This window comes from Thalassophryne amazonica, chromosome 6 (assembly GCF_902500255.1).
Source record: "Thalassophryne amazonica chromosome 6, fThaAma1.1, whole genome shotgun sequence".
Classification (NCBI taxonomy): Eukaryota; Metazoa; Chordata; class Actinopteri; order Batrachoidiformes; family Batrachoididae; genus Thalassophryne; species Thalassophryne amazonica.
In genome coordinates this window covers 37,950,391-37,971,296 of record NC_047108.1, presented here as the reverse complement: position 1 = coordinate 37,971,296, position 20,906 = coordinate 37,950,391, and the positions used below count along the sequence as shown (strand labels likewise).

At 47.1% G+C, this 20,906-nt stretch overlaps 1 protein-coding gene across 2 annotated transcripts in view; it reads left to right on the top strand.

Annotated features, from left to right (window-relative positions):
• The first annotated feature begins 10,068 nt into the window (after positions 1 to 10,068).
• The window catches only part of mtor (mechanistic target of rapamycin kinase), a 427,661-nt gene continuing 416,823 nt past the window's right edge, over positions 10,069 to 20,906 (top strand). For both annotated transcript variants that reach the window (XM_034171997.1, XM_034171996.1), the window contains exons 1-6: positions 10,069 to 10,228; positions 10,546 to 10,688; positions 17,309 to 17,417; positions 17,512 to 17,744; positions 19,686 to 19,886; positions 20,007 to 20,141. In XM_034171997.1, coding sequence (XP_034027888.1) covers positions 10,560 to 10,688; positions 17,309 to 17,417; positions 17,512 to 17,744; positions 19,686 to 19,886; positions 20,007 to 20,141 — 807 coding nt within the window. In that variant the 5' untranslated portion in view covers positions 10,069 to 10,228; positions 10,546 to 10,559. The remainder of the gene's footprint in view (positions 10,229 to 10,545; positions 10,689 to 17,308; positions 17,418 to 17,511; positions 17,745 to 19,685; positions 19,887 to 20,006; positions 20,142 to 20,906) is intronic.

Here is a 20,906-nt window from a genome sequence, read left to right as displayed (position 1 = left end):
AAGTTCCTCCTGCTAAACGAGCCGACTTACTGTGTCAGCTCGGTTTTTAGGAAATACACCTATTGTCACAGTTAAAAAAAAAAACTTTTAGGAAACCATATTCTCATCTTCTCTGCACCCGCAGCATTTTGACCTTGTACCAGAATGAATACAAGACTTCCAAATTGTATACTTTCAAAATAAAAGCACAAGAAACACATTCGGTTAGGTTTCAAAATTTTACGACGGAGTTTTAAGGCCACATTATCTCATATCTCAGAGTGTTACTGTTGGTACTGCACGTTTTCAGTGTTCCTGTTTTCTGGGAGTGGTGGATTTTTCCCTCAGGAGAGGAACTGTACTTTTTGCTGACTGTTTGCTGGGTGTACACACACCCACCTTTAACCTGTGTCTGTTCCTGCCAGCAGTACCGGATCTGACAGCTGGAAGCAGTGGCCACCTGGGAACTCAGGACCTGACGGCTCCCGTGTGTTGCAGGTCTCCGTTGGCGGTGGAACCTTGTGGGTCCCGGCTCTTCTCTGGATAGGCGTCTCCTACCCTCGGGCCTGCCCACACGTCATCTTTTGTGTAGATTGATTGACAGACTAAAAGCATATTTGGTTGTTGTGCACATTTGCAGAATAAATTGTTTGCTTTAGGACAACTCTGTGAATGTCCTTTAGTGGACCAGCCAGAGGCCAGATGTGAATCTGATTGAACATCGCTGGAGAGATCTGAAAATGGCTGTGCACCAATGATCCTCATCCAACCTGATGCAGCTTGAGAGGTGCTGTAAAGAGGAATGGACAAAACTGCCCAAAGATAGGTGCACCAAGCTGTACCAGAGAGCCACCTGATAAAGGGAGACAAAATACAATCATACTGATGAAGTTTATCTAATAGTCCATAAGTCACCTTGTCACGAGAATCCCAATTTAAACATTCTCATCAACCACTCCTCATAAGGAAAGGACTGTTTTAGCCGCCAATGCCTCAACTGAATCTGTTTAGTAGTGGTAAGAGACAAAACAATCAATCTCTTTTCATGAGAGGAAAAGTGAGAGTCTGAAAGTCCTGTGGTAGAGCTGATCACAGACAGTTTGGGTGAAATTTTAAATCTTTTGTCCAGAATACTGAAAATAACCTCTGAAATATTTTTACACCAATCCTGAAGTGAAGGATATGTAGAATTGAGGCACTCTGACCATTACATCTTCAGCAAGTTTCCATAGGTATTAAATCCACTTATGCAGTTGCTGCGGTGTTTGATGCCATCTGTGGATTATCTTTAATTGAATGAAACTGCTGCCTATTTTGTTGTACATGGTGTTAATATTATAGAGACACGATTCCCATTCATCTGAAGATATGTCCTCTGCCAGGTCTTCAGCCCAATATCCCTTAGCTTTAGAAAGAGTGTCAGGAAATTGTTCTTGCAGCAAACTGTAGATTTGAGAGGTAATGTTTTTACCAAGGGATGACCCTGAGAGCAATGCTTCCACAGGACTACCCGTGGGGCAACTGAGGGCTTCCTAGCCATTTAGTTAAAGAACTGCGCATTTGGACATATCTCCAGAATTGGTTAAGTGGCAGTGTATTTATTTATTTTTTGACAATCTGATCAAAGCTTAGAAACTGCTTGGTCTTACCATCAAATAAGTGAGATATATGGAAAATGCCACTTTTATACTATTGTGCCCCGTGAGCCGATGTCCCGCCAATTAAAATTCTTTTATTATTCCACAAAGGTGCCAAAGGCAACTTAATAAAGTCCCAGCGACCTGCTTGTGTATTTTACACCATATTGGTTTTGCAGTTGCAATTATAGGATGGTTAAGTTTATGGTTGAGACCAAACAACTTCAGCCAAACCAAATGGGTCTGTCTGGTGTAGTAGATAACATGATCACAGCTGTTTCACATTCATTGCCCAGTAATACCATTTGAAGTTAGGCAGAGAAAACCCTCCTCTCTTTGTACATGTTTGAAGCGTCTTAAGACTCAAGCGGTGTGGTGAATTGCCCCACAGAAAATTTACAATTCAAGCATCCAGTTCTTTAAAATAAAAATCTTGAATATGCAAAGGGATATTAGATAGTAGGTAATAAAGCACTGGTGCAGTCATCATCTTAATACAGTTAACTTTACCCCATAGCGAGAGGTGTATTCTAGACCATCTACCAAAGTCTATTTTTATTTTTTTCCAAGACTGCAGGGCAGTCTGTGGCGCAGCTGTGTACTGCAGCCTTCCACTGCGATCTCCATCCGCCACTCCTGCCTTGCAATTTTAATGCACACACTTTATTTCTACACATTTAGTAAACACCTTCACTAATTTAAAGTCGGGGTCACTAGGCGGTGGTGGGTTTGCAGGGCAGGCTGTGGTGCAGTGGAGTGCCGCAGCCGCCCACGGCAGTCTGTCACCTGCCGTCTCGTGCCCTGCTTTTAATGCAACACTTTGCTCACTTAGGGGGGTCGTACACAGCAAGAGAGATTAATTATAACAACTATGGTGGGGTTGGTAGGTAGGGTGAGTGTGGCATGTGGAGTTGGCCCTGATTGGATGTGGATGTCTGGAGCTCTGGGGTAGGGGGTCTGCCTCGCCGGTTTTGCCGTGGTCCCGTGGCCCTGCTCTGGGCCTGTGGGGCCCGGGATCCCGTGGCCCGTTGTGGGGGTGGGTGGTGGCGGTGGAGCGCGGGTGTTGGCACTGGGGGGTCGGCGGCTGCTGAGGGGTTGGGGGGCCGTGATCTCCGCGGGGTGGTGCCCCGCTATCGCTCAGGTGGTCTCCTGATCATGGGCTTTGGTGTTTGGGGTGGGATCCGGGGTGGGGGTGTGTGAGGAGCCCTGCTGGCTATGCTGGGGGGGCCTGGCTGTCAGGGGGCCTTGTGCGCTTCCTGGCCCCGGGGTTGGGCCTTGCCTCTTGTCTGGGGGCCCGGCCCCGCCCTCGTATGGCTCAGTGATCCCTACCTGTGCTTTGGTTCGGTTGCGGTTGCTCCTTTGCCCCCCATCCTTGCTGCTGCTCGCTCCCGCCTTCAGGGGCCGTGGCCCTGGTGGTGTGGTTCTGGGGCTCCCCTATTGGTGGGCTCATGCTGGCACCCTGTGTGCTTCCCTTGGGTATGGGGCTGCTCCCTGTGCCTCCGTGGGGAGGGGTGGTGTCGGGGGGGTGTTCCGGCACCGTCAGGCCGCTCCCCTGTTGGTCTGTCATGCTGCTCGGTGGCTCTGGGGTTGCCCTTCCTGGCCCCTGTGCACTTCCGCTACCCTTTTTCTACTGGTTTCTCCCGGGGCCCTGTGTCCTGGACCCATTTCCGTCGGTGCTCGTGACCGCCCGCATGGCTTCCGACATGCCGGAGTGGTCCATGTTATTTTCAGTGGGAGCTGCTGTGAGCCATGCTCGCTTCCTGTTCATGTTGGAAAGTGAAGTTTGCTCTTTAACGTCTTGATTATTGTTCTTTACAACACTGTTTGTCCTCTTTGTTCCAGACTTATATATAATATGTCTGAAATTCGATTTGCTTTTATTAAATCCCACACAGATTAAACGTAGCAGACACGGTTTATTCATTATAATTGTTTTAACAAGTTTTTAGGGTATCATTTATGCAGTCTCTTATTAATGTGATGAAAAGCATAAAAAATAGATTTTTGCAGTATAATATTAATTTACAGTTGTCATCATTTGGATTCACTATATGTTGTTTGACTGCAGCAACTCTCTGGCACGCAAGGGATTATGGGATACATGAAAACCGTGGATGTGGCAGAGTTGCACATGTATATTCATGCAACTCATGTTTATGTTGTGTGGGCTGCCAGAAGAGGAGGTACTGCTGGCCCACTACCAGAAGGCGCCCCGCCCTGAAGTGCGGGCTTCAGGCACGAGAGGGCGCTGCCGCCTCAGGAACAAGCCGTGGTGACAGCTGTCACCCATCATCCGTGACAGCTGTCACTAATCAACACATCTGGTATAAAAGCAGGAAGACACCTCCACCAAACTGCCGAGATATCATCTTCATCTGGAGGTAATACTCTCAGCCCCTTTTGTGAGATCGATGAATCTATTATTGTGTGTTTGCAGGAGAACCGGTCGTTTTTGAGGAGGCTGTGCAAGACGGCGCTCCTTTTCAGCTGAGACCGCTGCAACGCGCTGAGTGAGAGGTGGAGGTGGCATTCCCACCATTGTTACTGGGTGTTCACACACCCACCCTTTGACTGTCTTTTGCTTTCTGCCAGCAGTACCAGATCCGACACGCCGGGAAGGTGGCCACCTGGGGACTCCGGGACTTGGCGGCTCCAGTATTCCTCGGGTTCAGGTGGCGGTGGAAATCGTGTGGTTCCGGTTCGTTTCCAGACGGGCGTCTCCTATCGTCGAGCCTGCCCACACGACACCTTTTATTAATTGACTGTTGCACATTCTGATTCTGCTGTGTTTGGTTGTGACATTCACACCAGTAAAGTGTTATAATTTGACTCCTTCCATTGTCCGTTCATTTACGCCCCCTGTTGTGGGTCCGTGTCACTACACTTTCCCAACAGGATATCTCGGCCAGCGTCATGGACTTCGAGGGGCGTCACCAGGTTGTTGAACAACCAATGGGAGAGCAGGGAGCGCAGGCATCTGCAGGAGGCGTGATTGGTGAGCTACAGCATATTCTCATCGCCTTTACGGCTCGAATGGATCAAATAGCCGAGCAAAACATCCTCCTGAACCGCAGGGTGGAGGCTCTCTCCGCGCAAGTGGCGGCGAGCGCTCAGGGCGCTGCTGCAGCTCCTCCTCCTGTCGATCCTGTGCTAGATATTAATGTTCCAGTGGTGGTCCAACAACCCCTCCCACCATCCCCTGAAGCATACATAAGCCCTCCTGAGCCATACGGAGGTTGTGTGGAGACGTGCGCGGACTTTCTTATGCAGTGTTCGCTCGTCTTCGCACAACGTCCCGTCATGTACGCGTCAGACGCAAGCAAAATAGCTTATGTGATCACTCTGCTTCGGGGAGAGGCACGCGCTTGGGCTACAGCGCTTTGGGAGCAAAATTCACGGCTCCTTCACACGTACACTGGGTTTGTGAGGGAGTTCAGAACTGTGTTTGATCACCCTAACAGGGGAGAGACCGCTTCAACTGTGCTGCTGTCGATGAGACAGGGACGCCGGAGTGCAGCCGCTTATGCAGTCGACTTCCGCATCACGGCTGCGAGGTCCGGCTGGAATAACACTGCGCTCCGCGCCGCCTTTGTAAACGGACTGTCGTCAGTCCTAAAGGAGCACCTAGTGGCCAAGGATGAACCGCGGGAATTAGATGGGCTTATTGATCTCATTATACGGTTAGACAATCGGTTGGAGGAACGCCGTCGGGAACGAGACGAAGGACGTGGCCGGGCGCGCGCCGTCCCTCTTCCTTCCGGGTCTGAGAAGGGTCCGCCCTTCCCACGCTCCCTGGCCTCTACGTCCCGTGGGGCGACAGCTCCCCCTGCTGATGAAGCTATGGACACAAGCAGGGCCACATTTAGACCACCTAATAGAGAGAGGAGGTTTCCACGCGGGGCGTGTTTTGTTTGTGGCTCAATGGAGCATCAATTGAGCGATTGCCCCGAACGGTTAAACACCAACGCCCGCCCCTAGAGACTGGGCTAAGGGTGGGCCAAAAACTTCACGTGGGACACACACATATTGCCGCACGACTCCCAGTTACAATCCTTAGTGGGGATTTAACCCTTCAGGCCCCAGCACTGGTAGACACAGGGTCAGAAGGGAATCTGTTAGACAGCAGATGGGCCAGGGAGGTAGGGCTCCCTCTGGTGGCGCTACCTACACCATTGCAGGTGCGAGCACTAGATGGCACCCTACTCCCTTTACTCACACACAAGACACCACCAGTAACTCTGGTAGTGTCAGGGAATCATAGGGAGGAGATTGAGTTTTTTGTGACTCCTTCTACCTCCCGTGTGATTCTGGGGTTCCCCTGGATGTTGAAACACAATCCCCGGATTGATTGGCCGTCCGGGGTGGTGGTACAGTGGAGCGAAACCTGCCATCGGAGGTGTTTGGGATCCTCGGTTCCTCCCGGTTCCCAGGCGAAGGAGCAGGTCCAAGTACCCCCCAGTCTGTCGGCGGTGCCGGTTGAGCACCACGATCTTGCTGGCGTTTTTAGCAAGGATCGGGCACTCACTCTTCCCCCGCACCGTCCATATGATTGTGCCATCGATTTGTTGCCAGGCGTGGAGTTCCCGTCCAGCAGGCTGTACAACCTCTCCCGACCTGAGCGCGAATCAATGGAGACCTACATCCGGGACTCCTTAGCTGCCGGGCTGATCCGTAACTCCACCTCTCCGATGGGAGCAGGTTTCTTTTTCGTGGGAAAAAAAGATGGCGGTCTTCGTCCATGCATTGATTATCGGGGGCTGAACGAGATCACGGTTCACAACCGATACCTGTTGCCTTTGTTGGATTCAGTGTTCACCCCCCTGCATGGAGCCAAAATCTTCACAAAGTTGGATCTTAGGAACGCATACCACCTAGTTCGGATCCGGAAGGGAGACGAATGGAAGACGGCATTTAACACCCCGTTAGGTCATTTTGAGTACCTGGTCATGCCGTTCGGCCTCACTAATGCCCCCGCGACGTTCCAAGCTTTGGTTAATGACGTCTTGCGGGACTTCCTGCACCGATTCGTCTTCGTATATCTGGATGATATACTCATCTTTTCTCCGGACCCTGAGACCCATGTGCGGCATGTACGTCAGGTCCTGCAGCGGTTGTTGGAGAACCGGTTGTTTGTGAAGGGCGAGAAGTGTGAGTTTCACCGCACTTCTTTGTCCTTCCTGGGGTTTATCATCTCCTCCAACTCCGTCGCCCCGGATCCGGCCAAGGTCGCAGCGGTGAGAGACTGGCCCCAACCGACAAGCCGTAGGAAGCTGCAACAGTTCCTCGGCTTCGCAAATTTCTACAGGAGGTTCATTAAGGGGTATAGTCAGGTTGTTAGCCCCCTGACGGCCCTGACCTCACCAAAAGTTCCCTTCACCTGGTCGGATCGGTGCGAAGCCGCGTTTAGGGAGTTGAAACGCCGGTACTCGACTGCACCGGTCTTGGTGCAGCCCGATCCTGGTCGCCAGTTCGTGGTTGAAGTGGACGCCTCTGACTCGGGGATAGGAGCCGTGCTATCCCAGAGCAGAGAAACCGATAAGGTTCTTCACCCGTGTGCCTATTTTTCCCGCAGGTTGACCCCAGCAGAGCGGAACTATGACGTGGGCAATGGAGAGCTCCTTGCGGTGAAAGAGGCCCTTGAGGAGTGGAGACACCTGCTGGAGGGAGCGTCAGTGCCTTTCACGGTTTTCACTGACCACCAGAACCTGGAGTATATCAGGACCGCCAAGCGACTGAACCCCAGGCAAGCCTGCTGGTCACTGTTTTTTGGCCGTTTTGACTTCCGGATCACCTACTGCCCCGGGACCAAAAACCAAAGATCGGATGCCCTGTCCCGGGTGCATAAACAGGAAGTCAAGACCGAGCTGTCGGATCCACCGGAACCCATTCTCCTGGAGTCCACTATCGTGGCTGCTCTGACCTGGGACGTGGAGAAGACCGTCCGGGAGGCCCTGGCACGGAGCCCGGATCCCGGAACAGGACCGACGAACAGACTATATGTCCCACCAGAGGCCAGGGCTGCCATCCTGGACTTCTGCCATGGGTCCAAACTCTCCTGCCACCCAGGGGTGCGTAGGACCGTGGCAGTGGTCCGGCAGCGCTTCTGGTGGGCGTCCCTGGAGACTGATGTCCGGGCTTACATCCAGGCCTGCACCACCTGCGCCACGGGCAAGGCTGACCACCAGAAGGCACAGGGACTTCTACAGCCACTTCCTGTGCCTCACCGCCACTGGTCCCACATCGGTCTGGATTTTATCACGGGCCTCCCGCCGTCCCGGGGGCACACCACCATCCTCACGATAGTGGACCGTTTCTCCAAGGCAGCCCACTTCGTGGCCCTCCCGAAGCTCCCGTCGGCCCAGGAGACGGCGGATCTCCTCGTCCACCATGTTGTCCGGCTGCATGGTATACCAACAGACATCGTTTTGGATCGCGGTCCCCAGTTCTCCTCGCAGGTGTGGAGAAGTTTCTGCCGGGAACTGGGGGCCACTGTAAGCCTCTCGTCTGGGTATCACCCGCAGACGGACAGGTCGAACGGGCCAACCAGGAGTTGGAGCAGGCCCTCAGGTGCACGACCTCCGCACACCCAACGGCTTGGAGTGAACATCTGGCCTGGATCGAGTACGCTCATAACAGCCAGGTGTCCTCTGCCACCGGCCTCTCCCCATTCGAGGTGTGTCTGGGGTACCAGCCCCCTTTGTTTCCTGTGGTGGAGGGAGAGGTCGGTGTGCCCTCGGTCCAGGCCCACCTGCGGAGATGCCGTCGGGTGTGGCGCACCGCCCGTTCGGCCTTGTTGAGGGCCCGGACGAGGGCTAAAGCCCATGCAGACCGTCAACGGTCCCCGGCCCCTACTTACCAGCCCGGGCAGGAGGTGTGGCTTTCCACCAAGGACATTCCTCTCCAGGTCAAGTCCCCCAAATTGAAGGACCGCTTCATTGGACCCTTCCCCATCCTCAAGGTCCTCAGTCCTACCGCAGTGAGGCTCCAACTCCCGGCGTCACTGCGGATCCATCCGGTCTTTCATGTCTCCAGGGTAAAACCGCATCACACCTCACCCCTCTGTGCACCCGGTCCGGCGCCGCCTCCTGCCCATATTATCGACGGGGAGCCGGCTTGGACAGTTCGCCGGCTTTTGGACGTCCGTCGAATGGGCCGGGGTTTCCAGTATTTGGTGGACTGGGAGGGGTATGGACCCGAAGAACGCTCCTGGGTGAAGAGGAGCTTCATCCTGGACCCGGCCCTCCTGGCCGATTTCTATCGTCGCCACCCGGACAAGCCTGGTCGGGCGCCAGGAGGCGCCCGTTGAGGGGGGGGTCCTGTTGTGTGGGCTGCCAGAAGAGGAGGTACTGCTGGCCCACCACCAGAAGGCGCCCTGCCTGAAGTGCCGGCTTCAGGCACGAGAGGGCGCTGCCGCCTTAGGAACAAGCCGTGGTGACAGCTGTCACCCATCATCCGTGACAGCTGTCACTAATCAACACATCTGGTATAAAAGCAGGAAGACACCTCCACCAAACTGCCGAGATATCATCTTCATCTGGAGGTAATACTCTCAGCCCCTTTTGTGAGATCGATAAATCTATTATTGTGAGTGTTTGCAGGAGAACCGGTCATTTTTGAGGAGGCTGTGCAAGACGGCGCTCCTTTTCAGCTGAGACCGCTGCAACGCGCTGAGTGAGAGGTGGAGGTGGCATTCCCACCATTGTTACTGGGTGTTCACACACCCACCCTTTGACTGTCTTTTGCTTTCTGCCAGCAGTACCAGATCCGACACGCCGGGAAGGTGGCCACCTGGGGACTCCGGGACTTGGCGGCTCCAGTATTCCTCGGGTTCAGGTGGCGGTGGAAATCGTGTGGATCCGGTTCGTTTCCAGACGGGCGTCTCCTATCGTCGAGCCTGCCCACACGACACCTTTTATTAATTGACTGTTGCACATTCTGATTCTGCTGTGTTTGGTTGTGACATTCACACCAGTAAAGTGTTATAATTTGACTCCTTCCATTGTCCGTTCATTTACGCCCCCTGTTGTGGGTCCGTGTCACTACACTTTCCCAACAGTTTACTCTTGATACTCTCGAACTCATGATAAAACTTTGATACGGTACACACTGTTTGATGTTTTCATCACTATTTCTCTCATGGAGATTGTTGTTGTTTTTAAAATTAGTATTATAATCATCACTGTTGTTTTCTTTGTTACAGACTAAGTTAAGGAAAAAGAAAAGCAAAAAAAATGTTGGAATATTAAAGAAAAAGTACATATATTTAAAGCTATGAACGAACCGTGACTCATACTGGAGTATATAGAGCTCAGAGCGGGGAAAAATATGTTTTCATTTCTCAAAACCGCCTCCTAGCGTCCTCTGAAAGTGGTTCGTTACAAATGGGTGTAGTAAGATGGCCGCAGACATAGTTGGGAGTGAGTTGCGTTCAAGAGCACTGTGACAGCCGCATGTCGTGAACTGTGAATGTAGCTTTCTGAAGTCCGGTGGAGTCCCTGTTAGCTAGTTAACCTTGCACTGTATTCACGGTTTTGTCTTATAGTGTTGGACTTTGCGCAGCAGTCATAGCATAATTATAATTAAATGGCCAGTAATATTCGTTGACGTGGAATGTAAGTAAACACTGACAAAATTACTTTAATACATTGTTTGCAGTGAATGTGTAATGAGCTAATTTTAGCTAAACAAAGCTAGCACTATGTGATCATTGAGCACTGAATTAACACGTTAACTCACAATATGTCTAAAAAAAAAGTGTCGGCTTTGGTACTCTAATTAGTGCAGACTCATATTTGACAACCTGGTCATCAGCGCTTACTAGCGAAGTTAAACATTAGCAAACAGCGTCCACTGGGTCATGCTAACTGATGCTAAGCCCATAGCTTTGCACTGGATACATTTTTCATTGTTTTTATTGATGAATTTTCAGATTATTACGTCTAAATGGTGATAATGTCAGGCACAGCCACAGTGCTACAGCAGTTTGTCAGTGGGTTGAAGAGTCGGAATGAAGACACCAGAGCAAAATCAGCCAAAGATCTGCAGCACTATGTGACCACAGAACTCAGAGAGGTAACGCAACACGAGTGCTTTACTTGTGTGAGAAAAACACACGTGTCATCTCTGAAATATACATGCACTTTATCTCATTGACAAACGCGGGGAGTGACTATTGACCCGGCGGCCGGGCTGTCTCTCTCTGTCTGGTGTGAGAGGCTCAGCACTTCCCTCACACCGGGTGAGTCAAGGCTCCGTCCGACCACACTGACGAACAGTCTCTGAAAGAAGCTCCTCTCAGCAGAAGTCCGTCACTCCTTCTGCTTTTTGCTCAGACTCGCAAACTGAGTGTTTCGCTTTTTAATTTTCACTTTTTTGGAGGACACCCAACACTTCACAAACACGGTAACTGCAAACAAACAAACAACAACAACAAAGCAAACAAACAGTGACTGCGAGGCTTGCCTGTTAAACCTCTGGCTGAAATGCATCTACTGAATCTCAGAGAAAGGGATAAAATAAAATAAAAATCACGCAGAGACCCAGTCCACCAACCTTAAAAAAAAGAATGGTTAAATTTTACAAGTTAGGGGGAAAAACAAACAAACAGAAAGCCACATCCCATCGCTATTTCTCTTCAGCAAAATGTCAAGAGTCTGGCCCTACCATGGTCAGGCGAATAGACTATTTGTGCCTTTTTCAGCTGATGATCGGGCGAATAAACATTTTGCCACGGCTTTGCATCTCCATCCACCGGGCGAATAGACTCGCCGACACGCGCGCACGCAGGTTACTACTGTGACACATACACTGAACAAAAATATAAACAACACTTTGCTCCCATTTTTCATGAGCTGAACTCTCAAATATTGTTCACAAATTTGTCTAAATCTGTGTTAGTCAGCACTTCTCCTTTGCTGAGGTAATCGGCTGTGGCTACGGGTACGGACCCGTATCTACAGAGACCGTTCTAAAGATACGGAGCAGTAAAGCAATAGAGCAATAAAAGTCATTACATACCCGTAAACAAGTCAGCTGGTCTGAAGATCGTAAAAGTCCAACTGTAGAAAGTCTTACTTTGCTGTAAACAGGTCAAGATATCCAGTTATTAGTGTTGTTCCAAGTGTTGTTTTATTGCACCCATGATGCGCAGGCGGTCAGGGTTAGGGGAAATCTCTTGGCCGTAATTCTCCTCGGTCCGTACTTTAGCAGTCCCGCAGAAGATATGGATGTACGTATCCTTAGCCACTTTGGAGGTAATCCATCCCACCTCACAGGTGTGGCATATCAAGATGCTGATTATATGGTATGATTATTGCACTGGTGTGCCTTAGGCTGGCCACAATAAAAGGCCCTTCTGAAATATGCAGTTTTGCTTTATGGGGGGCCGGGGCAGAAAACCAGTCAGTATCTGGTGTGACCACCATTTGCCTCATGGAGTACAATACATCTCCTTTGCATAGGAGATTCATTTTGAACAGCTGAGATGAGTTCACCAGTGAAATCATCTGCCTGAGTCAATGGCTGCAAAGAAAGCCTGCACCCTCTTGGCTCTTTCTGGAAGGACACCACTGATTTAGATTAATTAATCCAAGACCTTGTAATTAATAAGTTTAATTGTTTATAATCATCTGATACCACTAGTCAAAATGATTACTGTTAATATGCTGTGCATTTAAGAGTAATCAAATGGGTGTGTTTTTTTTTTTTTCTGTGACAACTGGGTCTTCGATATTTGTGCATACAGTGCATCTGGAAAGTATTCATAGTGCTGCACTTTTTCCATATTTTGTTATGTTACAGCCTTATTCCAAAATGGATGAAATTAATTTTTTCCTCAAAATTCAACACACAATACCCCATAATGGCAATGTGAAGAGGATTTTTTTTTTTTTTTTTTAGATTTTTGCAAATTTATTAAAAATAAAAAAAATCTGGGGAAGGGTACAAAGACATTTCTGTTGCTTTGAAGGACCCAATGGTCGCAATGGCCTGCATCATCTGTAAATGGAAGAAGTTCAGATCCACCAGGACTCTTCCTAGAGCTGGCCGTCCATCTAAACTGAGCAATTGAGGAGAAGGGCCTTAGTCAGGGAAGTGATGAAGAGCCCGATGGTCACTCTGTCAGAGCTTCAGCATTTCTCTGTGGAGAGAGAAGAACCTTCTAGAAGGACAGCCTAATCTGCAGTCATCCACCCATCAGGCCTGTATGGTAGAGTGGCCAGATGGAAGCCACTCCTTAGTAAAAGACACATGGCATCCCACCTGGAATTTGCCAAAAGGCACCTGAAGGACTCTCAGAACATGAGAAACAAAATTCTCAGGTCTGATGAGACAAAGATTGAACTCTTTGATGTGAATGCCAGGCATCATGTTTGGAGGAAACCAGGCACCTTCTCTACAGTGAAGCATGGTGGTGGCAGCATCATGCTGTGGGGATGTTTTTCAGTGGCAGGAACTGGGAGACTACTCAGGATTGGGGAAAGATGAATGCAACAATGTACAGAGACATCCTAATACTTTAAAAGCAGTAGAAGATGATGCTCCCCTTAATCTGGAAGATATTTTATCCTTGATTAAATTGGTACAGACAGGAAAATCCTCTGGTCCTCATGGATTCCCGTCTGATTTATAGAAGTTTCATGTGAAACTAGCATGTTGCCTGTGGGGATGCATGGACTCTAGGGCTCATTGGTCAGACATTTGTCTCTCGATCTGCGTCATATGCAGTCCAAGAGTTCATGCATAACTTACTTGGATATGCCTCAGATTGCCTTTTCCCTTGGCAGACTTGAGGATTTAGGTATGGTAAAAATAACTTCAGGAAAATTCTTATGTTCTATTGAACAGGACATGTTCACAAGCTTGTTGCCATAGCAACTGATACCAATACACGTATTGGATTGACTGTACATAAGGAAAGGAGAATCAAAAGAAAATATCATCAGATCCTACATGCATTCATGTGGTAATTCATGCAGTTGGCTTAGCGTGCATGTGTTCAATGACCTGATTAAAAAGGATATCAAACCAGTATAAGAGGAGTCTCCAAAATTCTGCAAACTGTTATATACAGTGAGGAAAATAAGTACTTGAACACTCTGCGATTTTGCAAGTTCTCCCACTTAGAAATCATGGAGGGGTCTGAAATTTTCATCTTAGGTGCATGTCCACTGTGAGAGATATAATCAAAAAGAAAAACATCAGGAAATCACCATGTATGATTTTTTTTTTAAATAATTTATTTGTATGTTACTGCTGCAAATAAGTATTTCAACACCTGTGAAAATCAATGTTAATATTTAGTACAGTAGCCTTTGTTTGCAATTACAGACGTCAGATGTTTCCTGTAGTTTTTTACCAGGTTTGCACACACTGCAGCAGGGATTTTGGCCCATTCCTCCACACAGATCTTCTCTAGATCAGCCAGGTTACTGGGCTGTCACTGAGAAACACAGAGTTTGAGCTCCCTCCAAAGATTTTCTATTGGGTTTAGGTCTGGAGACTGGCTAGGCCACTCCAGAACCTTGATATGCTTCTTACGGAGCCACTCCTTGGTTATCCTGGCTGTGTGCTTCGGGTCATTGTCATTCAGTGCTTCAGTGCTCTTACTGAGGGAAGGAGGTTGTTCCCCAAAATCTTGCAATACATGGCCCCGGTCATCCTCTCCTTAATACAGTGCAGTTGTCCTGTCCCATGTACAGAAAAACACCCCCAAAGCATGATGCTTCCACCCCCCATGCTTCACAATAGGGACGGTGTTTTTGGGATGGTACTCAGCATTCTTCTTCCTCCAAACACGGCGAATGGAATTAAGACCAAAAAGTTCTATTTTGGTCTAATCTGACCACATAACATTCTCCCATGACTCCTCTGGATCATCCAAATGGTCAAGGGCAAACTTAAGATGGGCCTGGACGTGTGCTGATTTAAGCAGGGGAACTTTCCCTGCCATGCATGATTTTAACCCATGACGTCTTAGTGTATTACCCACAGTAACCTTGGAAACAGTGGTGCCAGCTCTCTTCAGGTCATTGACCAGCTCCTCCCATGCAGTTCTGGGCTGATTCCTCACCTTTCTTAGCATCATTGATACGCCATGAGGTGGGATCTTGCATGGAGCCCCAGTCCGAGGGAGATTTTCCATTTTCTAATTTTTTTTTCCATTTTCTAATAATTGCTCCAACAGTTGATCTATTTTCACCAAGCTGCTTGGCAATTGCCCTGTAGCCCTTTCCAGCCTTGTGGAGGTCTACAATTTTGTCTCTGGTGTCTTTGGACAGCTCTTTGGTCTTAGCCATGTTAGTAGTTGGAGTCTTGATTGTGTGGGGTGGACAGGTGTCTTTATGCAGCTAACAACTTCAAATAGGTGCTTCTAGTTTGGAATAATAAGTGGAGTGGAGGTGGACTTTTTAGAGGCGGACTAACAGGTCTTTGAGGGCCAGAATTTCTGCTGATTGGCAGGTGTTGAAATACTTATTTGCAGCAGTAACATGCAAATAAATTCTTAAAAAAAACCATACATTGTGATTTCTGGATTTTTTTATTGTGGATTATGTCTTTCACAGTGGACATGCACCTAAGATGAAAATTTCAGAGCCCTCCTTGATTTCTAAGTGGGAGAACTTGCAAAATCGCATGGTGTTCAAATACTTTTTTTCCTCACTGTAAAGTAGAGATGTTAGTTTATCCATCCATCCATCTTCTTCCGCTTCATCTGAGGTCTGGTCGCGGGGGCAGCAGCTTAAGCAAAGCCGCCCAGACCTCCCGATCCACACACACCTCCCCCAGCTCCTCCAGGGGAACCCAGAGCTGTTCCAAGCCAGCTGCGAGACGTAGTCCCTCCAGGGTGTCCTGGGTCTTCCCCGGGGCCTCCTCCCAATGGGACGTGTCCGGAACACCTCAGCGAGGCGTCCAGGGGGCATCCGAAAAAGATGCCCGAGCCACCTCAGCTGGCTCCTTTCGACGTGGAGGAGCAGTGGCTTGACTCCGAGCTCCTCCTGAATGACCAAGCTCTTCACTCTATCTCTAAGGGAGCGTCTAGCCACCCTGCGGAGGAAATTCATCTCGGCCACTTGTACTCGCGATCTTATTCTTTCGGTCATGAGCCAAATCTCATGACCATAGGTGAGGGTCGGAATGTAGATCGATCAGTAAATCGAGAGCTTTGCCTCCCTGCTCAGCTCTGTCTTCACCACAACGGTCTGATACAGTGACCGCATCACTGCAGATGCTGTACCGATCCGTCTGTCGATCTCACGCTCCATCCATCCCTCTCTCGTGAACAAGACCCCGAGATACTTAAACTCCTCCACTTGAAGCAAGGACACTCCACCGACCTGAAGAGGGCAAAGCACCCTTTTCCGGTCGAGAACCATGGCCTCGGATTTGGAGGTGCTGATTTTCATCTTGGATGTTTCACTCTCTGCTGCAAACCACTCCACTGCATGCTGAAGGTCCTGATTTGACAAAGCCAACAGAACCACATCGTCCACAAACAGCAGAGATGAGATTCTGTGGTTCCTTTTTTTTTTTTTTTTTTTTTTTTTTTTTTTTTTTTTTTAAACAAAATTTGCAGGAGTGGATAAACTAACAGATTCTAAACAGAATCACAATCTGTTAGTTTATCCACTCCTGCAAATGTTGTTAAAAAAGGCTGATGGCACGGGCCACCAGGCGGCGCTAAACTTACTCAAAATTGGGCAAGTTGAGTACTTTTGGTACTCCCTGGTGGCCAGCGCCATCAAGACCCTGATGTTTTTTCACTTGCATTTGATAGAGTAGGGCATATATTTGTTGATAACATTGAAATCTGATTGGGGTCTTGATGGTGCAGAGGTTTATGGACCTTTAAATACAGCCAATTTCACAAAATGACCAGACTTTGAGCGCCCCCTATATTCAGTGCCATCTGTTCCCCCAATCTAATATGTATGTAAGATGAAAGAATTTGCCTCCCTGTGTCATTTGACAGTTACGCTGGCTTGGGGACTTGATGGCGCTGAATGTTACACTACTTGCAAGATAGGAATTTAATGAAATATCAGTTTTTGCCTATTTTTGCCTTGAACTTTGATGATCCCTGGCAAGGTCACTGTTAGGTTTTCGGTCGAAAAATTTTGGGAAAGTTTGTTTCTTGGTAGGCTCCTTCTCTGAACCATGTGTCGTTGAAATCCAAGTCAGTTTAAATCACAGCCCACCTGATCCTTAAAAAAATTGGCTCTTAAATATTATTTTGTAGGGCCTATGGTTTTGGATGTTGTTTTGGTTTAGGACAAAGGAAATATAAATAAATGTTAAAAAAAGGTAGAATGTAGTTGCTATAGCACCACCCCCACCGCATTAACAACTTAAGAGCTTTTGAACTTTCTCAGTTAACTCCACAAAGCAGGAGATAGTTGTTTTTGCCTTTGTTTGTTGTGCTATTGGTTGGTTTCTTTGTAAGATGGATTACAAATATTACAAACATACATATGTATGAAGGGCAATAGCAGCAGTATGCATTCTATGCAGTGCTACTCTAGTTGTTACCCACATTCCTGAAATAGGACTTGAACTATGCAAATTTCTGTCAAATATTTTTACATTTATTGATTTGTTTGACAGGAACAATACATTACGGCATTGTTGCATTTAAATAAAAGATGCAGCTGATGCAGTGTATTTACCTGTAACTGTTTTTTTTGTTGCTATAGTTAAGCCAGGATGAAGCCACCACATTCTATGATGAGTTAAACCATCACATATTTGAGCTGGTCTCCAGCTCAGATGTGAATGAAAAGAAAGGAGGGATTCTAGCCATTGGTAAGCCTAAAACCATCAACTGTTGGTACTGCCTTCATTTATTCATGTTTTCTATGAACATATGTCTAATTGTGAGTGTGTAATTTTTTTCCAGTTAGTCTGATTGGAGTTGAGGGAGGGAATGCCACCAGGATCAGCCGCTTTGCCAATTACTTGCGCAACCTGCTGCCCTCCAGCGACCCAGTGGTGATGGAGATGGCGTCTAAAGCCATGGGCCACCTGTCCATGGCGGGGGACACCTTCACCGCAGAGTATGTGGAGTTTGAGGTGAAGAGGGCGCTGGAGTGGCTGGGAGCAGACAGGAATGAAGGCAGACGTCATGCTGCAGTAAGTAACAGCGACTGTGTTGTGTGTTGTTGAAGTGTCACGTGTTGCTGGAAGTATTTCTGTGCAGCAGCTGTACTGCATCACACAGTACCATTTTGATATTTCCTTGAAGTTACACTTGGCAGTGTTGTACAGCGTTTCTTTCCATGGATGAGGATCTCATTCTGTTTCAGAGATGGTGCTTTATGCTACTTGAACAGTGTTGAGGAGCACAAAAGTGAATGTTAAAATGAGTTCTTGTCATTCTACAAAATTAAAGAAAAGGTACCACATCAGCAATGTGAGGATATCTTAAAAGCAGTGAAACGCAGATTAAGATGGTCGACAAGACATGTAGGTCTGTTTTAACCATAGAGATGAAAAACAAAAATCAAAATGCTTGAGCTGATGTTGAGCTCAGATTTCCCTCAGATTTAGTGTTTTTATCTCGTTTTTAGACACCCCTTTTTTGCAGTGCACCCCTGCCACAATTCTCCACATAATGTGGAGTTGCATCAGGAAGGGCATCTGGTGTAAAGCTTGTTCCAAATTAATATGCAGATCCACCTTGGATCTGCTGTGGCGACCTGAGTGAAGACAAGGGAGCAGCTGAAGGAACTTAGTATTGTTATTGTTATTTTCCATGCAATTATAAAATTTAAATATATTGCAAGACCCATTTACAAATTAACCAGTTGTAACAACACATTATACCAGAGTAACGTCTTACGACTTCAGTGTATAGTTCCATTTTTATTCATCATCTCACTTTGAATACTTGGGCGCAGCCATATATGCATTTTTTTTAGGGGGGGACCACATGAGCCAAATTAGCAGATGTGATGACTACAGTGCTGCCTTATACTAGGCTTTAGTAGGCTATACTAGACTAGACTGTAATTTGCATGCATGACACATTATATTGCAAAATATTGACAACTTGGACTGTAGAAACAATCCAGACAGGACACAGTTCCTTAAGCTGCAGATGGAGCATCCTTTGTGTCAGCAATGGTTAATAAATGCAGTCAGCCATAGGGGGACATATTTAGGTGCACACGTTTATCATAAACACTTTCAGAGGGGTGACTACAAGGACTATAACACAGGTTGGGAATGGATTTGTATGACCTTGCCAATGAGAATTTTCACTATGTTTGATACTGCATTGTCAGGGAATAGTGCAGCTTCTCACCAGCACAACTGACAGGGAGAATTAAATGGAGAACAGGCCATACCAGGAAGTAGCTTCAATATTTATTTATTTTTAAAGGCAGGCAGATTGAATTATGGCTGTTTACCTTGTATTGCTTTACTGTTTACCAGGAGATCAGTATAACATTAAATTTCATTTGCGCTTTGAGGAAAGATTTAGGGGTGAATATTTACTTGACGTCAAAGAACTACACAGACAGCTACATAGCTTCAGCAGACTCGCCTTTGTCATGTCCTTCAATACCACTTACCCCATGCACAATACGCCGTCCTCCAGGGCGACATGTAAACAAAAGCAGTTCACATCATCCAGTGCATTTAGTGACGGTCTGTGCACCTCGGATGTAACGAAGTGCCACTCACTGGACATCTCTTCTTTTTGAGACCATGCTTTGCAGACCCTACAGAGCTTCAATTTTTCTTACTGTCTTTTACAGGTATTGTCTTTTACTAAAGTTGTCCTCTAATCTGAACTGAAACTGTCTGGGTTAACTTCTTTGAATGCCTTCCGATCTGTTTTAAGAGATCAGAAAGGAATTCTTTTGCACAATGCCTGCGCCTTTAAATTCTTGTGGTTTTTGTTATTAATGTTTTCTTGATGATGTTAACCTGTCTGTTATGACTTGTGCTACTGCCTTTCTTGGCCAAGTCACACTTGTAAAAGAAGTCTTGACCTCAGTGGGCTTTTATCTGGTTAAATAAAGGTTGTTATTGTTGTTATTATTATTATTATTATTATTATTACAGGTGTTGGTGTTGAGGGAGCTAGCAGTGAGCGCCCCCACCTTCTTCTTTCAGCAAGTACAGCCGTTTTTCGACAACATCTTCTACGCTGTGTGGGACCCCAAGCAGGCCATCCGAGAAGGGGCCGTGTCTGCACTGCGAGCCTGTCTCATCCTCACAACCCAGAGGGAGACCAAGGAAATGCAAAAACCCCAGTGGTACAAAGTACGGCGTTTCATCTGTAATCTGACATACTGCTTTATTTGCCCTTATTGAAGTCTCTCTCAGCATTATACTATATACTGTAGTAATCAGCTACATGAGTATTTGTGCTTTCTGTAACAGCAAACATTTGAGGAGGCAGAGAAAGGGTTTGATGAGACTTTGGCTAAAGAAAAAGGGATGAATCGTGATGACAGGGTCCACGGGGCACTTCTGATCCTGAATGAACTGGTTCGCATCAGTAGCATGGAGGGAGAGGTGAGGCATTCGTCCATCCAAAACAAACCTGTTGCATGTGCCAGGTATTTTCACAATCACAGTGTGAAGCTTGACTGCTTCACACTGTAGTTAGTATTCATCATGCTCCAATAAAACCACTTAATTGCACCACTCACGTCACTGCAAGTCTGGGGAAGCTCCCATGTGATCTTTGACATTGTGATCATAAACTGTAGGTGTCACTGCCTTAAGTAATCCAAGGCAACTTTTCTTGTGAAGTTTTCCCCCTCAGGGGAACTTTTCATTATTTTTTTTCTAAACAATGCAAATTTTGATCATTTTGGCAATGTCATATTATGAATCCCATATTTAAAGGCTAATAAATACATTTGTAGTGGTGCCAATCAAAATTCTTTTTCTGCCTTAAAGAGGAAAACTCTATAAGTCGCAATGGAGTATGAAGTTGCACCTTTTTTTTTCTGTATTATCAGCTATGTAATTTGGGAATTTATGTATTGGTGTAGTGCACTTTTTATTATTGGCATTTATTCTTTTACAATTGGAATTTATTTTGCTTAGAGTTTTGGTTCCTGGGAAAGACCTTTATAAATAGTGTAGTGGATATAAGTTGAAACGATATTTAATTAAATCTTAAAAAGCTCACTGGCCCTATACTTTAAATGAGCCTCTTTTATTTCTCACATTGGAGAACAAATAAAGCTAGTCTGTGCACTGTGGTTGTGCTGATAGTGTTGTTTTCAGGATGATCTGGACAGAATATTCCTGACTTTTTTTTTTAATACT